The following is a 19,145-nucleotide window of genomic DNA, read 5'->3' as shown; positions in this document are numbered from 1 at the left end:
AGAATCACTAATAAGCACTCTGCATTAATCCATGGCTGGGTAGACATGAGAGTGTAATGACCGGATTTAAAATTATATCATTGGTTACACAGAATCTGCAGTTTCATTGACTCACCCATTAACCTGCCATCTTGGCTCTCCATTGATCTTCTAGTCATCTAAAGTGATGGTGTTTCAATTGGTGGAAGCTTCTTCCTTCTTCTATCCTTCCTAAATTCCATAGTATATTAACATGCTTTAAAAAAGGAGTCTTTTTTTTAAAAAAACATGGGTTTTGGTGCATTCAAATTTATTGTTCCTCCCTTTTTATTTCAGCTTAGGTTTATCCTAAAGATGTGTAATTCCAGTAACTGCTCATCTTTTCTTCCACTCTATTTTTGATTTCCATTTTTCCTTGTCTGTCTGTATGACGCCAGTAGCTACAATGTATGCTGGTTTGTGTAAAGCAGATTACAGGTGATTACAAACTATTTATAACCATGGTTTTGATACCCCAATCCCAAAATCTCAGAATATTAATTTTAAATGTATCCCATCATATTCCAAAAACCAGTAATTATCAGCATCTTGCATCCTGTAAACATTAATATGTGGAACTGGCTCGACCCATCTGTCTTCTCAATACTGCTAGAACTTTCATCCTGTATCTCCCCTTCTTGTCTTTTGTCTCTGGCTCTCTTTCCTTGATGCTCTCTATTGATGATACCCCACTCTTACTTCATATCTTCCTCCTTCTTCTTTCTGCTCTATCACTTACATGTAAGTGAATGTTTAAGTACCATTGCTGAAAAGGTTGTCCTGGGCTTTCACTAAAAATGTCCTAATTCTTTTAATTCTGTTTTTATGAAAATCCTTTTTCTATAACCTGTTCCCTTTTTCACTCCTTGCTTTGTGAGTTAATGGGATATCCATTTTCCAAGAAGTGGTTGTCAGCTGCACAGAAAAATTGTGAGCTGGATGGCTGGTCGTCAGTGATAATTGGGATCCCTTACACCAATCGCACCACTCCATTTAGGAGTTTACTTTCTGACCAGATGGTTGGGCTGCCACACTCTCTTCAATGTGTCTTGGCAACTCCTTATTTTCTTGATCCTTCCTGACAGATCTTTTGTGAGGGAGTACACCTTCGAGGTAGTTCTTTTTTTATAGACTTGTTATAAAGTAATTTGTAATCATTCATTTCTTGTAAATACTTGATTCAATAAAAATTTGACCACAAACATGAAATGCCAAGTAAATGTATGTTACAGACCTTCATTATTAGTACACAAAAAAAGTTTCCTGATTAATGTATTTAGATTGTAGCTGCATTTGTCAAGTGTTTCCAAAGCCATTCCAAATACAGCTACTTGAAAGGTTTGAGGGTTAAATGTGATACATATATAAAATATCCACAGTCCAAATATCTTTGTTTTAAAAGTTTTAATGAAATTCAAAGCAAGCAGTTCACACAAAAAATAAAGGATGTCGGTGGTTTTTCTGTTTAAGACTTCAGTGTCTTAATTACATTTGTTTAGGTTTCTGTAAATTAACACATACACTAAGACACACAGTTTGACATATGCACATACAGTCAGAAAACTATGCCTCAAATCCTTTGCTTTCAGGCAGTCTAACCTGTCTAACAGGTGATGCTTCGATCTAACTATCTAGAAATCTGAGATCATCTTATTGTCAGAGTAGAAATATAGCAGAGTATTTAGAATTTAGTATTAACCTGTCATCTTATGGAAACAAAAGTTTCCTTTATCTGTGTAACAGTGTTAAACTTACATACTATTCAATTGAGCAAACACTTATGTTTATTCACCATTAACATTTTCTTTTATACTGCCATTCAAAGATAACTTATAGGCTGGGTGTATGTTTAAGACTTTGGACAAACCCTGAGGTTGTGGGTTCAAATCCAATTACTGACACTCTGTGACCATGAACACGTCATTTCACCTGCCTGTGCTCCAATTCCCAAAAACAAAAAGAAATGTAATCAATTGTATCTGAAATGTTTTGGGTTTCCTTGGATAAAGGTGTCAGCCAATTTAGCAAATGTAAACTTACACAGATTATGCAATGGATTTGTAAACTTTGCTCTTCTCAATTCAGTTATTCCGTGTTGTGGGTCAACATGTTATGTAGACTGTGATATTATCCCATACTTAGGTTGATGAAGATTGACTTATGGTATTGATGACATAGTGTTATTTTTGGAAGGCATAGGGTTCATGCCCTGGGTGCTCCCTGTGTGGAGTTTTCATGTTCTTCAAAGTCAAGTCAAAGCGAACTTTGTCATCTCAACCATATACAAGTATACAGATAGAAGAAATTGCGAAGCTCAGGGTCCACAGTGTAACAACATGAAGTGCAAATAATAAATTAAAAATAGAATTAAAATTTAAATTTAAAATTAAAACACAAACAAAACAAGACATTGCAAAGACAAGACAAAGAAGTAGCAGCAATATTGACGTGTAGTAAGCAATATGAACATTGATGCAATGTATAGTACAGTGATCCCTCCTCGATTGCGGGGGTTGCGTTCCAGAACCCCCCGCGATAGGTGAAAATCCGCGAAGTACAAACCATATGTTTATATGGTTATTTTTATATTGTCATGCTTGGTTCACAGATTTGCACAGAAACATTGGAGGTTGTAGAGAGACAGGGACTTTATTCAAACGCTGCAAACAAACATTTGTCTCTTTTTCAAAAGTTTAAACGTGCTCCATGACAAGACAGAGATGACAATTCCGTCTCACAATTAAAAGAATGCAAATATATCTTCCTCTTCAAAGGAGTGCGCGTCAGGAGCAGAGAATGTCAGAGAGAGAGAGAAAAAAGCAAACAATCAAAAATCAATAGGCGCTGTTTGGGCTTTTAAGTATGAATATCAGAGAGAGAGAGAGAGAGAGAAAAGCAAACAATCAAAAACCGATTGGTACTGTTTGAGCTTTGAAGTATGCGAAGCACCGTGCGGGAAGCATATCGCTTGACAAAGCAGCCGCAAGGACGGGAGCAATGTGAAGGTAATCTTTCAGCATTTTTTAGACGAGCGTCCGTATCCTCTAGGGCAGGGGTCCCCAACCACCGGTCCGCGACCCACTACCGGGCCGCAGCCGTCTGACAGCCGGGCCGCTAGAGAACTGCCGGCAACGGAGACTCACTCAGACTTTTCAGAATGCTTGATGGGCAGGGCTTTGCAGCGGCACAGAGAGAAGAGAAAGACCGAGGTAAGAGAGTATTACAACAAAGTATTTTTATGGTCTCGACAGTTTCTCCATATGACACGAGTCTATAGAAGTCTCGTTACTACGAAGTACATTCAGCAGATGCTTTCATTACAACGAAGTGACCTTGAAATGCTTGAATGAATCATCCACAGAGCAGTTAGATCTGTGGTCGCAGCTCAGTTGTACACATTTACACAACGATCCCCAAACAGAAACATTGTAAAAAAAAATTCTTTCTTCGAACTTTCCTCGTACTTTTTTTTTTTTTTTTTTTTTGCTGTTTTTGTTTTCTGTGGTTTTCAGTGATACCTTTTGCTTATTGCTTGTCAACTTTTGAAAAACATCCATTGGAATTTAACTCATTGTCACCCTCCTATAGAAACGGCAGACACGAAAAAAACGATAGCAGTGTTAATGTTTGTGATGTGCAATCTGTTGGAATGGCAAATGCAAAGCACAGTACTTTTCTTCAACCTGTGAGCACGTCGTTCCTTCCTGTCACGTGATCGTGACGTACTCCCGGGTTATAGGGCACATAAGAGTCCGCGAGCCCCCCTACAGCGACTCCCCGTGGCCCCCAAGGTATCCAGCAGGGCTGTGTATCAGTCCCAGCACCGTCGTATCATCCGCAAACTCAATGATGTGGTGATTATGTTGAAGGCGGAGCTAAAGTCTATGAATAGCATCCTGACATGTGTGTCTTTTTATCCAGATGTGTCAGGGAGAGGTGAAGGGCAGAGCATATGGCATCCTCAGTTGACCTGTTTGAGCGGTATGCAAACTGAAGGGGGTCAAGGGAGGCAGGGAGATTAGTCTTTGTGTGTGACATGACTATGTCAATGTGGATTTTTACCCACAGTCCAAAGACATACTGTACAGAATATGTGGCTTACCAATACTAATTTGGGTGCAGTTTGTGTTTGTGTGTGTTTTCATCCAATGTTCCTGCAGTATGTCCGATGCTTATTGGGATAGGCTCCAGCTTCCATTCAGCCCTCCTCTGGCTAAGTGAGTTTGGAAGTATGAATGGCTGGATAGTGTTATTTTTCACAATCTGCAAGTAAGAAACAAAAAAGTTAACTGATTAGCACAAAGAGTTATGAAGAAGTCTTAAAACTCTTACACTCCGTGTCACTTCACATCCTTTTTCTTTATCCTCCTAATCTTTTAATTCTGAATGTTGTTTTTTGCGATCGAAACATACGTATATGTAATATGCAGATAAATTATCCACAAAATAGTTCATTGTGTGTTTAAAATAATTTTTATTCATCATTAATCATTTGGTCTGTAATTTATGTTACAGTCTGGCTTGGTCTTAACTGAAGAACTGCAAAAACAATTGGAAGTCAAAGACCAAATACTGATGAAATCTTCTAAAGCATTAATGAATCTTGTATATGGACAAGAGTATTCCTTGTCAGATACTGAAGAGGTAAAAATCACTTTTGTCTTGTTGTGTTTTTTTTCCTTGCCAGTGTTCTTTATAACAAATACCTTTGACCCGATTTCCACATAACCATTGTGGTTTGACTTTTTGTTTTGCATATAAGAACAAATTTAGACAAAATATAAATATATGTCAAAGGGATTTAAACCATAAGATAAATTAGTTAAATTTACAGTGTAGGCGTTTACATGAGGGCACTATGATTTCTTTTTAGTTGCTTGTGCTGGTCCCATTTTTACCCAAGTTCAAACTGGTTTTCTTCAAGTATTCTGCTTTCCAAAGACTTCCATGATAGGTTAATTGCCATATTTACTTTAGTTCAGTACAACATCCAGGATTAATTCTTGGTTTCTAATCAAGTTGACTGAAGTTTGTTACATATTAAGTATAAAATTGCTCAATAATTATTATACAGTTTACTTAAAATTATAAATGTATGCATAGTATTAAATCACCACTGTGTTGAAATAATATTGTAAGGTGTTACTCATCTTATGCCAATAAGGAAAATTGCATGGGTCTAAAATATACAATGTCTGCTATCACTAGTCCCTCAAGTTCTTCTTTATTGTTAGTGTTAAGTTGTATTTTCAGCATTGAGATGCCATACATTTCCCTTGAAGAGTGGATGAAGACTGCAGCTTCTCTGTGTCACATGATTTTGTACAGGGTAACTGCAGCAATAAATACAATTGGGAAGAAGTTCCCAGTGGGTGAAAAGGTAAAGGAAAACACATTTATTCATGAGGAAGTGACTTAAGTACAGGCAAAGGTGATAAATTTGCTTAACAAAAAATATTCTGCTACATCCACAGATCTTAGCTCTTCAACTTACCAGGTAATCACAGGTCACAATGACAATGTTGCACCAAGGCAAAAAGGCCCAGTTAAGTGGAAGATTTCAATTTTTTTTTATGACACCGGCTGATTTATATAAGGTTTGAGGACATGGCCAAGGACTCTGCCAGATTTACATCTTAGAAATATGGCCTTTTTTCAATTTTTTCTTCATGTCTGCCTCTTTGACAGGCAGCATTTATTATTTCATTTGTACACAATTATCCATGCATTTTTTGTTATAGTTTGGAACTACATAAAGATTATTTAAACATAGACTAGACCAGGGGTAGGCAATGTTGGTCCTGGAGAGCCGCAGTGGCTGTAGGTTTTTGTTCCAACCCAGTTTCTTAATGAACAGTCAATTATTGCTGATGAAGCACTTATTGCTTAAGTGAAAGTTTCATGCTTCATTTTAATGATCTTGCTTGTTAAGTTTCCCCTCCCTTAATTGCTTATTTCAATCTTAAACAGCTACATTCAGTGTGTTAATGGTTCCTTATTAGCAATAAGATGTAAATAATAAAGTGGCCAGCAGTTCTCCATCTAACTTATTTCCATGTGTGTTCATCGTGCACTTTTTGATTTGATGTAATAAAACACTTAATAGAAAAATGTGACAGACTGAAAATGATTAGTTTTAGGCTTCAAATCATTTGGATGATACCCTTGGAAAGGAAAAAAAATCTACAAGCTAAGAACCTAACATTGTAGACTAACAAGCCATAAAATTAAATAAGGTCTGAGATTGGCAATCATTGGTTTCTAATGAAGCAATTGGGTTGGAACAAAAACCTGCAGCCACTGCGGCTCTCAAGGACCGACTTTGCCTACCCCTGGACTAGACCACAGGCTCAAAGTAGCCCTGTAGTGGTTCAGCCATTGTTTACTTCTCATGCATCATATTCTATTTTAAAAGGTATGAAAAGTAATTGAAATGGTTTGACTGGTAGAAGTAAAGATGGGGAATTGAGGAGTAAGCATCATTTTTACTTGTGTAGCAATGATCAAGAATGTAAGTACCTCCAGTTGCACCAGATATATGCTTATGTTACTTTGGATGCATTATATTGAAACTGTAAATTTCCCATATAAATAAGTAGTTTTGTTAATGCATACATCATCATATCATCAAACTTGTGCCGTCTTCATGTCTGGTTGAAGTATACTGTAATTGGTAATCATGACAGCTGATTAAAACAAACTTCGAAGGTAAAAATGAGAACACTTTATCAATTGGTATCCCAAGTCATGGGACAAAAATGCAAATGGTTTTAACATTGAACACCATTATCATGTTTGTAGGAAGCAAAAGACACAGCAGTCCATCAGCTCTCATTAATTGGATTTGTGTTAATAATGTTCTCAAATTTCATTGTGCTATTTGTACATATTTCATTTCTACAAGCTACTTTTGTTTCAAATAACCAAGATCCTAGTTTAAATGTCTGTCTGAATTGTTTCTAATATATGACGACTTCCTAAACAAATTCTGTTAAGGTATTGACTTTCATGAGCTTAATCTGTAAGGCAAGAAATTGTCATCATCATGTGCATTGGTCTTAGAAGGCACAGGATTATCTTTTAAAGTAATCCTAGATTATCCAAACTGAATAACTGTTAATGAGGTGCGTTGTTATTTTTAGCATTTTTCTAATCTATTGTTTAAGTGAGTTTTTCACTATTGGAAGTGTGGCTAGAGTTCTTCCTGTGCATATCTTTTCAATCTTGGCCATGATCAAACATCTCTGTTTGGCATACTACACTAGTTTTAGTGTCAGTTGATCTTTGGGTGGATTTTCTAACTAACTGAAGATAATTACTTCTGATACTAAGGTGAGAGTTGGACAGGAAGTTTAGCTGCTGAAGTCATTATGTATCAAGTAAGAAACAGACCTTATCATTTGCTAACTGAAAGAAGTTACATTGCCTTAAGACATGCTTACCCATATCACTTTTGATGTAACATTAATTCAAGGCCATTAGTGAGAACTTGACAGAGCTATAATATAATCCAGTAAGAAGTTACTAAACAAATCCCACTATAATAACTTAATTTATAATCACATGTTCTTTATAATTCATTTTCTAACTCTGAAGCGCTAATGTACATAAATCTACAGGGTGTTACTGCCATCTAGTGGAATTAAAATTATGATCAGAGCTCTGGAGTCTACAGTATCTATAGTATAAACCAAAACCTCTATTTGTCATATTGCACAACTTTATTTTTTAAGGCCTCAGGTTTAAAATTTTGCTCATAGGTACTTGTCACACACCCATAGGATGATGGTGGGCTCAGGGTCTAAACAAGCAGTTGTAATTACAATGTTAACTGATTGACACATATCTCATAATGAACTAGAATCACTGATCATATTTATTCTAAACATAATTTTTCCCTACTTTAAATTTACAACAAAATGTGGAAATAATAGTAAAAAGAGCTACACTTTCAGAATGGCAAGTGGTCTGAATTAGATCCCATTGTACTATTAATAGAGTCAGGCAGTGCCACACAGGTTGTGAGGTTTAGCACATTAGCCTTTCAACCAAGAAATCTAGGTTTAACTCCTGCCCATTACATTTAACTTTTTCTTTAATGCATCAACCTCATGGCCTCAAGTCACCTGTGGACATGAAAATATTTCTTTAAATGCAACATTATTAAGGGTAATAAAATCTGGCAATTTATCATTTGAATTTACTTTTTACACATGACAAATCCCGTGGTACCAATGGCCCTGTAACAAGTGCCTGGGAAACTATATATCTGTTGCAAAGTGGCATCAAGTGACACCTTATAAATAAACGCCTAATAAAACATCATGATAATAGTGTGGTGGCGGCACGGTGGCGCAGTGGTAGCTCTGCTGCCTCGCAGTTAGGAGACCTGGGTTCGCTTCCTGGGTCCTCCCTGCGTGGAGTTTGCATGTTCTCCCCGTGTCTGTGTGTGTTTCCGCCGGGTACTCCAGTTTCCTCCCACAGTCCAAAGACATGCAGGTTAGGTGCATTGGCGATTCTAAATTGTCCCAAGTGTGTGCTTGGTGTGTGGGCGTGTGTGTGTGCCCTGTGGTGGGCTGGCACCCTGCCCGGTGTTTGTTTCCTGCCTTGTGCCCTGTGTTGGCTGGGATTGGCTCCAGCAGACCCCAGTGATCTTGTAGTTAGGATATAGCGGGTTGGATAATGGATGGATGGATAATAGTGTGGATCATAGCATCCTGCTCCACTGGACTGAGGGTTTAGATGGACCCTTGAGACTGTTTATTGTTGCTAGATCTAATAACTGATAAATATCCCTGGGCACTGGAATCATTTTACTTTTTAAATGTCACCATTAGGATGTATAATTCAGAAATAAAATATTCAAAGTCAGTGAGATAATAATGATACTTACCAGTCTCTGGCATCATGATTAGTGAGTATAACTACCTTATATACCTAACTACTTTACTTCGAAACATCTGTTTTAGTATATAAACAAATTACCAGTCATTGAGTGAATGAGGTTTGCTAATCCTTTCAGTTTTATAATTGTATTTGCAGCATCATGTTAGTTAAAATATATTGGGAATGCTGGAAGTTGTTAAAAATATATATATTGTCTTTTTTTTTTTTTTTTTTAATCTTTTCAGGAAAGATTGGTCTCATTGTGGGATGAGGAAAGGTGTTCTCAGAGCTCGAGTTCTGAAATTCTCTCTGTGCCCAAGAAGATTCCTGATCTTGTAGACAAGGTTTGGCAGAGAGTGATAGGTGACAGCTGGGTTGTGGGAGTGAATCTGAAAGATGCAGCTTACTTGTAAGTAGTCCAGCTGAGAACTGAATACAAGAAGCATTATATGGAATGTGTAGAGGGTGCAACTTTAAATGACCATAAAAATATGTCTTCAAAAAATATATAGTTGTTAAATTATTTTATATTTCTTTAAAGTCACTTTTATTTGTAAGAGATAAAATGAATATACTGTAATAAATTTCCAAATGAATGCACAATCTGTGTGATAGCGTAAAGTAACCTTTTTTTGTTAGACAGCCATAGTGATTTAGAAGATCATAGCTGTGCATATTCATGCACCACTGTTTAGTTTTTATTGTAGGATACAAATGCTCAGCAGGTTTGACTTATCCACACTAGCCAAATTAAACATTGGCTATCTACAGTAGAGTGATTCATTCACTAAATAAACAAGTTCTTTTATCATAATGCTCATGACATGAAATTGCAATCTAAATGATATTTTTTATGATATGTTTTTGTTGAAGTAAATTAAAAGTAAAAGATGCATAATATTTTATCACAAAAGTATTCTACATTTATGTAATCCATAAGCACAAATCTTTAGATAATGGTGTTCAAGTTGGTTTGGTGAGAACTACAATATCTGTAGTGGACTGAAGTTTAGGACCCTTACTTTAAAAAGCTGTGTGGTTTTTAAGCTTTTATTTTCTGATGATGCCCCGTGCCCCATTAGCCTCTATTGTAAAACACAAGTGAGAGCAAAATATTTAAGTTCATTTCAGATTCTCAGTATGTCATAATAAAACTGTTACAAAAATAATTTTGTAATTTGCGAAAATTTCAGGCATTTTTTTAACATTTTAAACACAATGTTAAGTATAAATTAAAGTTGTAAATGTTTCTGTTTCTTTTGATTTGTAAGAACTCCAGATATTTATAAGTATTACAGTGTTAAAAGGAAGATGCATAGTGTTTTAATATCCTGATACTATAAATAAGATCTGAAAAAGATAACATTTTGTTTAATGTAATTGCTATGTAATTGGGTGGAGGTTAGTGTTCTATTTAAAATACCGGGTTATACAATGTACTACTTGCTTTTTAGTTAACTGTTTTATTGTCTATAGGAAGAAGCGAAAGCTTTAGATTCGTCAAAAATTTTGATTTCCGGTTTTCAACAGATCTTGATATTTTAGGGTCCCCTGATACCAAAAACATTGATCTCTGGATGATGGGTATGTATCTGTGTGTTAGTTTCTTGAGGATGGTCTAGAGCTAAAACAGCTGGATGGAAAAATATCAAACTCAAAACTTAAGCTTGTTATGAGATGACGATGTTGATTAGTTTTTGAGGCAAATCATGCAAGAGAAAGAGGCATTCTAGAGGAACCCTTATATACCATAATTCTGCAATTAATTATGAATTTCTCTCTGCAGTTGCTATCGCAATGACTTATTTTATGATCAGAAAGATCAGCATCAGAGCAGTAAATAATTACTTGGTTCGTAGGGTGCAAAGTCTACAGATGCTCGCGTCTTAATTTTTCTCCTTTCAATCAATAAGATGATACAGTTCCAGTAGATATATTGTGTTTATTTATTATGAAAAATGCAGTTTTACCAAAATTACATTATACTGTACTGTATAAGCAGGTTATTTTGTCTCAACGTCAATACTTAACTGTGGTAATGTTCTAAACTTGTTTTTCCTTCTTGATGATAGTAATTGTTAGGCAAAACATTTTGTGTTCTAAACCTTACCCAGAGAAGTGCTTGTGAATTTGATATGACCATAAAATACTGGATCTTGTAGTTTGCTCCAGGACTACTGAAGAATGAAAAATCTTTTTTAATTGGTATTGGAATTTTTAGGAGTCTGCAATGTTTTAGCCGTTCTGATTCATGTGCCCTCACCACATTTTGCTCAGCCCGGTCACTATTTGCATTCAGTTTGCTAATTTTCCTTTAGCTGTGTGGGTATTTCCCTGGGTACTGCTGTTTTCCTCCTTTATCTTAAGCATAAGTGTAGACTTAATTGGAACTCTGAGATGGCCTTGTGATGCATTTGCATCCATAAAGGAAAATTATTTTGAAACGTAAATTGTTAACTTCTTTATGTTCTTTCTGCATATTCTTACTTAAGTCACTCTTTTCCTCATAATGCTCAGTTTAAAAAATGTATAGTTATTAAAGGTCTCCTAAAAATATGAGTACACCCACTGAGAAACTTTAGAATCAGTATATAATGTTCAGTAAACTGTTTAAGACCATGTTGTAATTACAGTGTGTACTCTGTTTAAAAAAAAAAAAATTAAAAAAACTGAAAGGTCCTGAACGATTTGTTCACATAAAGATGGCTTCATTTTTATATATAATAAATTAATAATATTTTGAGGAAAGCACAATCACAAATGTTATTTCCCCTATGAAATGCAGTAAATACAGTTTCAGTTTTAGCATTTTGTGGAAATTCAAAATTTATATTGACCCAGTTGTTCTCCATATTCAAGCAGTCAAACGCATTTAAGGAATTAACAAAGGTAGGCTCATGTCAACCAAATATACAGTAATCATTAACATGATTGGAAATAAGAGAATGTAAATTATTGGAAAAGATGGTCTTTTGTAATACAACAAATTTATCTGTAAATTATCCTCTGCTTTGTAGTTTTTTTTAATGTTTTTAATGGGTCATTTGTGTAAATAACAGGGAAAATGATGTACTTCAGTTGAACCAATTTATTATATTGTGTTTTTACTTTTTTCAGATCACTGGATGACATAAGTTTATCACTTTTAATGGGCAATGATATCAGCACAGCTCCACCTGTGATCCAGTGGAACAGTAATATGCTACATTTCAGCAACATTCTGCCTTTTGTGTCATTTCGTCCATGCCAGGCAGAGCCGAACCCTAAAAGGAAAAGGTTTGAACCAAGTGCTGCATTTTCAGGTTCTGCCTATGATGAAAGGTCCTTTTCACAAATCCAAAAGAGTGAGAAATGGGCAGTTATTGCTGTTACAGACCTCTCACATTTCTTGGCTTTTGGTAGCCAAACTTGTACAGTGCTGCTCCATGCCACTTTGAAGGAAAATCCTCAGGGTGGTTGGAAAGGAGGAGATAGAATTGTATTCCAATGCAGTACTATTCATTTCAGTATGGAAGATGTTGCTCTTGGAAGATATTTACCCAAGCATATGATGAACAGTGAGCTCCTGACAGGTAAAACTAGTATCTTATTGAGATAAATAGTCAAAAAATCTGTGGTTCAAATATGAGCAACTATCACATTTATTTAGTTTTACTCCTTGACAAGAGTTATGTTCCCACATTTCCCATCTGGCCAAAGAAATGGTTTTATCACATTAAAGGATAAGTTCTGTATTTTTCAAATCAAAGTTTTTTCTTCACAAATATGATGTATATCATTTGCTATGCGAAATTGTGTTCCAAAGTTAAGCGTTTTCTATAGATTTAAAAAAATATCTTGCCCTCATTGACGCTTTACAATAGAGCCTAATTGGGCATTGGACACCACTGGAACATAAAAGCCAAAAAACATACTGGTGAAGCAGGAAAAAATGCCATCTGTGTTTCTGATGCATATGTTTAACAACAATGGGGATCTGGTAATAATCATTTTATTACATATTCCTGGTACTATTAAAGATACGTTTTCTATTATCTTGTATGAGTTCTCATATAAATACGGAAGTAAATCAAAGCAAAAGCAACCACATGGCACGAAAAGTGTACTGTGATTTGGTCTTTCCAGTGAAAACAAACCTGGGAGTGGTGAAAAATTATTGCAGAAGAAGGTGATAGCATGCAGTTTTCTTTTAAAATGTCTGAACCTCATAATGGTGTTTTTTCGTTTATATGAAATGTATAAACTATTTTACAATATGCATGTAATCGCAGATGCGGATCAATATACAGCAACTGTCTTTGACATATCTCTCTATTATATAAAGAATCTGTTGACACAACAAGACTTTTTAAGAGACGACACTTTTTGGAAAAGATTGTTTCAAGTCCCGCGAGAGACTTTTTAGGAGACGAGACTTTTTGGTCCAGTGAGATGAGATTATTGATATGAGATTCTTTCAAGTCACGCCCTCCTATCAACCATTTTCAAACAAGACCATGGTACTCTCACCTCCCAGACTTGTGAATGCTTTTGTCAGACACACTTCTGCTCTCTCAGCTCTTATAAATTTTAACGTTTTCTTTGCTTTAAGTTCCCAATTAAAGAAGATGTGTTATGTCCAAATGTCATTGAAGAATTTCATCATGAAGGGTTATAAACAGAAAAAATGAGTACACAGGCAAACCTAGAACCTAGAAACGAGGAAGTCAAACAAATTTACACCAAAAACGTTGATCGGTAACACGGCAAAATAGTTAAATGCGTATCAATAGACTATGCAGAAACAGTTGGTCGTGATTGTGCGGAAGATGAAAACAACAGCTTACAATATCATGCAGAATATCCACAACCAATAACACCGTCTGGTCTTCCACTGCACAAATTACCGTAGAAAGAAGGTTGTATCCAGGAAAGGTAATGTAGTACATCTGCAGATAACATTAGACAACAAAGGAGATCTTGATAAGCCATTCATATTAAAACATTAACAGTTTCCCATTAGAATAGATTTTGCAAAGACAATTAACAAATATCAGAGCCAAACATTCGAAAAAGTTGTTTTATTTGATAGAAAGAAACGAAATTCAAACACGGGCAGTTATATGTCACGTTGATGCAAATGTAACACTTCAAATGGAAATTAAAATTTGTTTAAATTGTACATCCGCATCCCTATACGTGAGCGGTGGAACCGCAAAGAGGCTAGCGCATGGGCGAGCAAAGCAAGCAGGGGGGAAAAGCCCCCATAGTTTAGTAAGTTTTTAAGCTTTTATTTTCTGATGATGCCCCATGCCCCATTAACCTCCATTGTGAAGCACAAGTGAGAGCAAAATATTTTTTGAAAAGTTCTACAACACACTTAACTTTACAGCACAATATTGTTTTTGCAAATGCATATATACAGTGTTTGTAAAGAAATAACTTTGACTTGAAAAATACAAAGCCATCCTTTAAGGTGGAAAAATGAATCTCTGGAGGAGTCCCATATCAATGTCAAATGAATTTGCCTTAAGACCAAGTACACAAACACAACTCTGTTTACACAAATACTAGGATCAATGGAACACTTTTGCCCATGAACCCAAAATTACTGTACTACCCTCTTCAGTACACCATGAAGCACACAAGGTTACACAAGTTACAAGGTTTTAACAACTCTACAAAACAAGTATAAACAGAATATGTAACATCTCTTAAACTCTTTAAAAATTTGTTTATAGACAAAGACCGTCTTTTTCTCCAAGGCTAGGTAAAATCTGCAGTGCTTCTTTTGGTTCAGAGGCTCCGCTGTTTCCAGAGTCTCTATAGTAGTATCCCAGCAATCAGTTTCCCTGGGAAACTGAGAAGTGTTATTCCTGGGAAATTGGAACATACCTGCATATATAACGTTTTGGGGAAAAAAACTCGGACTACACCACTTATCCATTCCCAAGTTCTTGTTCTTCTTGAAAACATTAGAGTGATGTTTTGAACTTGATTTTTCTGGAATAGCCGGTGGTTTCAGTATTTCTGACCAAATAGTATCCATTGCAGTGGGCTTCCCACTACATTCCTTTTTAACCACCACAGTGAAGTCAGCCACAGAAATGGCCCTAGTCCCAAGACATAATTCTTGTGTTGTATTTTCTAAAGACATGAATTTGGAATTTCTCAAAGTGTGTCTTCCACCTGTGATTACAGATTTAGGTGAGATTATTGTATCACACCCTTCCTAAAGACAGTCCACCCCTCATTTGTCCTTGCCGAATCATTAAAATGTTTACCAGAGCCACTTTTAGGATTCCCAAAATTGATTCTGAATTACCTCATTAAACTCCAGTGGCATAAAAGCTTTCAATATTCGCCATCATGTCCTAGGTTTCCACCCATAGCTGTTCTAGAGGGGTCATATTTTTAATCATTCTTTGTCTGTCCTCTTCCTTTAAAACCATTTTGCCAAGGTTCTGAACAGCATAGCCATTAGGATCAAGGAGGCAGACACATTCCTCCTCCACACAAAAATTCTGATCTACTCTCAAAATAAATCACTTTATGGGCACCTTTAAAGATTTGAAAGTTCCATATACTGTATTAAAACAGATTATTTAGCTTATTGGTGGTTTGGAGTAAAAGGATTATACAGTGTTTATTGTACTCATTTTCTTGGTTTCTGCTTCTTATTTGCCTTTTATATTTTTTTTAATCAAATGTTTTACTTTCTAAATGAGTATAACTTAAGTACTGCATAAATAATGTAAAGAGTGTGTTTAGTTTTCAACTGAATTTACATATTTTTATTTTATGTAATGGAATGTAGTAACAAGAAACATACACTGTTACCCTTGTTTCATCAATTTTTGCTTCTTAGGTGAAGCCTTTGAAGATTTCTACAGCATTATGGCAGTGTCAAAAAAATGGTGTTTTCAAATCATTTCCTACAACCACATGCTGACTGATCTTACACAGTGGTTTTCTCAAGCAATGAAGTGTGAAAAATTATCCTTGAATCCTGATTATTACATCCATACTAGTTCAGACATTGCAAACTTAATTTTGTTTAACTGGGAAGTAAAAACTGCAACAGAAGGCATTTTACACATCTTTTGCAGGTAATTCTATAGTCCCATTGGGAAGTATGTTGTTTATCACATGTTGTTTTCGGTACATTTTGTTTTGTGTGTAAGTTATAAATTAGTCTTAAGTCACAGTGAATATTTCGCATTGCAGATTTTGTGAGAAACAAGTAAACATTCTCACAGGCTGCAGATGGGTACTGTTTTTTAATAGATTTTTTACACTAACTTTGCTTGGATTAGGAGTGATTATAATACTTGCTGCTTTATTTCAAATCAGAAATCTTTAAGACAAATTCCTGTGCTCTGAGTAATTCAAAATGAAAAACAATGCTTAGGGCGGCACGGTGGTGCAGTGGTAGCGCCGCTGCCTCACAGTTAGGAGACCCAGGTTTGCTTCACAGGTCCTCTATGTGTGGAGTTTGTATGCTCTCCCCATGTCTGCGTGGTTTTCCTTCGGGTGCTCCGGTTTCCTCCTGCAGTCCAAAGACATGCAGGTTATGTGGATTGGCGATTCTAAATTGTCCCTAGGGTGAGTGGGTGGGTGTGTGTGCCCTGCGGTGGGCTGGCGCCCTGCCCGGGGTTTGTTTCCTGCCTTGCACCCTATGTTGGCTGGGATTGGCTCCAGCAGACCCCCATGACCCTGTAGTTAGGATATAGCGGGTTGGATAGTAAGGTCAATTCTCGGCTACCTTTTTATTAGATAAGATTAGATAAACTTTAATATTCCTAAGGGGAAATCCATTAGAACATCATAATGATTTTCATCAGAACAAGCTATTTATCCCAACATAAAGTAGTCTGTCAATTCTTATTGCCTGACATGTAAAAGTTAAATTATTTTAAAGATTGATATACAGGTAGTTTACTGTTAACCAGCTTCATTTTTTGATTCCCAGGTCCTTGGTAAAGAGTATATTTTTATCTGAGTTCATGTTTATTTCATAATTGCATGTATTGCACTGCCATATCATAGCTTAATCTCCATTCTGTTATGCTGAAAATATTAAAACTTTACACTGCAACCCTGGAATAAATGTATAAGCAACAGAAAAGGAAACCAGATATTTGAGAAACAGTGCAAAAATTCACTGAAGCAGCTGTTAAGCTGATACTCAGATTTAAGCATATTTGTGAAATTCAGCTGTGCATTCCTAAATTGGTGATTGTTGCTTGTTTGTTATCCCTAACCGGTATTTTCACTAGCTTATTTTTTATTATTGGTATTATTTTACCTATAATCTAGTTCAACTGGCTTATACAATATTTAGATTCCCATAGTTGATTGACTTTTTTGTCTATTTAGTCTGTAGTAATTTCTTCCTTTAAATTACTTAAAAGTTGAGCTATTTGGCTAGTAAATAAGAGTCAGATACTATTGTTGTTTTCCACTGGCTAACATTTAGACTTTGTGTTTCTAAAGTTTGCACGTCACTACTAATAAAATGGCTTTTAAGTAAAATAGTTAAAAATATTAGTCAAGTCAGGTTTATTGACGTGTACACAGTACAATGAAATTTTTACTTATATGTCACGTCACAACAGGGCGTAGTGGTGGCTCTCTGAGTAAAGGTTCTGTGCTGGTAATTCGAAGGTTGCCCGTCAAATCCTGGCAGTGACAGGAGGAATGCTACTCCATTGGGCTCTTGAGCAAGGCCCTTAACATGTAATTGCTCCATAGGTGCTGTAAAAATAGCTGACCCTATGCTCTGACCCCAAAAAGCTCTGTGTTTGTCTCTGGAGAGTAAGTTCAGGTTTGTGAAAAATGACAAATTCCTAATACAAGAAATTGTATATGCTGAATAAAGGATTAAAAATCACTGAAAAAAGGTTCAGAAAAATGCAATAAATAAGTTAACATTGTACTGCCATAGAAGATATATATGTTCAATCATATACATTATGTATTTGTAAGTTGTATATATTTAAGCACACTGTTAATGTTATTTGAATTTGAGTATAATTCACTGGTCAGCAAGCTTGTGACTTGAGTAAATATGGAGACTTCATTGGTTTCTGTTTACTGTAACTATGACAACGATTCATTTTGATTCTCTCTGGAATTAAAAATAGCCTATTGATCATTTTTGAAATAGCAGACAAATAATGAAAGTTAGTCATATGTTCAAATGCAGATGTTTAGTTAGCAGGGATCGACCTTGAAATAGGTGTTGGGTTAGTACAAAACTGGGGCACTTTGACAGCAAGTTTGCTTATCATTTGTGAATGTTATCTTGAAGTAGTGGATCAGACATAACCAGAATTTTATTTTTTTTTCCAGAAATCAGTCAGCCCTTCTGAAATGTTTGTATTCTCTTGACAAGTTTCTTCCTCCCTACTGCAAGATGAAGTATCTGAAGTTGAACAGAGAAGGGGACCTGTCAGACAGTTTTGCAAGCTTTTTAGAAAAAGAACTGTTTACCCTCAGAGATTCACTTTCTTCCTTAGCAGCTGAAAATAAGCGAAAACGTAATTTAACTTCAGAAGGCAGATGTCCAGTCCCTGCCTCTCCTGAATTTACCCCAGGCTTAGAACAATACCGAGAGCAATTTGAGCAGGACCAGAAGTTGAATAAAGCTGGAATGAGTCTTTTTGTAAATGAAAATGACTACAGTCAAGTTATGGGAAAAATACTTGGGGCCCAAAAAGATACAAATAAAGTTGTCTGGCAGCTTTCTCAGTCCCAAATGAACCTGGACATTTTGCAAAAATGAAGAACTTAATAGAGATTTTTAATAACTGACAAATTTCCATTTTCTTTTTTTTTTTGTTGTATCACTTACCAGAATTCTTTAGTATGTATTAATCACAAAAGGTGTGATTTATAGTTATCATTTTACAAACAAAACCTACTGTTACTGTAAGAAAAGAATATTATAGTACTATATGTTTCTGTATATCTGCATTGTGTAAATGTCCAGTAAAATGTTTCTATATATTTTTTATAATTTGGTTTTATAGTGATTTCAATTCTAAGATACATCTTCAGATGCACTTGGACACATCATCATCATTAAAAGCTCTTGGAGTCATCAAGTGTGTTCAAACTATCATACACTCTCCTATAGCTGACCTGTCTGAGGTTCATCAACATTGTTGTGTCCAAGTGGTTTGCTACACACCACTGTTCTGTCTTCACCCAAAGCCATCTGGAACCTCCATGTTGCTTTTAATGGCGTTTGGTCTGCT

General features: G+C 35.8%; 2 protein-coding genes across 5 annotated transcripts in view; both read left to right on the top strand.

Annotated features, from left to right (window-relative positions):
• The window catches only part of fancb (FA complementation group B), a 36,171-nt gene extending 17,212 nt beyond the window's left edge, over positions 1-18,959 (top strand). For 3 of the 4 annotated variants that reach the window (XM_028800852.2, XM_028800854.2, XM_028800853.2), the window contains exons 5-9: positions 4,534-4,662; positions 9,150-9,313; positions 12,022-12,476; positions 15,752-15,992; positions 18,238-18,959. In XM_028800852.2, coding sequence (XP_028656685.2) covers positions 4,534-4,662; positions 9,150-9,313; positions 12,022-12,476; positions 15,752-15,992; positions 18,238-18,670 — 1,422 coding nt within the window. In that variant the 3' untranslated portion in view covers positions 18,671-18,959. The remainder of the gene's footprint in view (positions 1-4,533; positions 4,663-9,149; positions 9,314-12,021; positions 12,477-15,751; positions 15,993-18,237) is intronic. The other variant, XM_051927214.1, reaches the window with a different exon arrangement.
• Positions 1-19,145, top strand: part of LOC114650919 (ankyrin repeat and SOCS box protein 9-like) — a 336,765-nt gene that overhangs the window by 223,885 nt on the left and 93,735 nt on the right. The window lies entirely within an intron of this gene.

The sequence above is a fragment of the Erpetoichthys calabaricus genome, chromosome 4, assembly GCF_900747795.2.
Source record: "Erpetoichthys calabaricus chromosome 4, fErpCal1.3, whole genome shotgun sequence".
NCBI lineage: Eukaryota > Metazoa > Chordata > Cladistia > Polypteriformes > Polypteridae > Erpetoichthys > Erpetoichthys calabaricus.
Note: the sequence above shows the minus strand (reverse complement) of the source record. Positions and strands in the feature narration are given on the sequence as shown.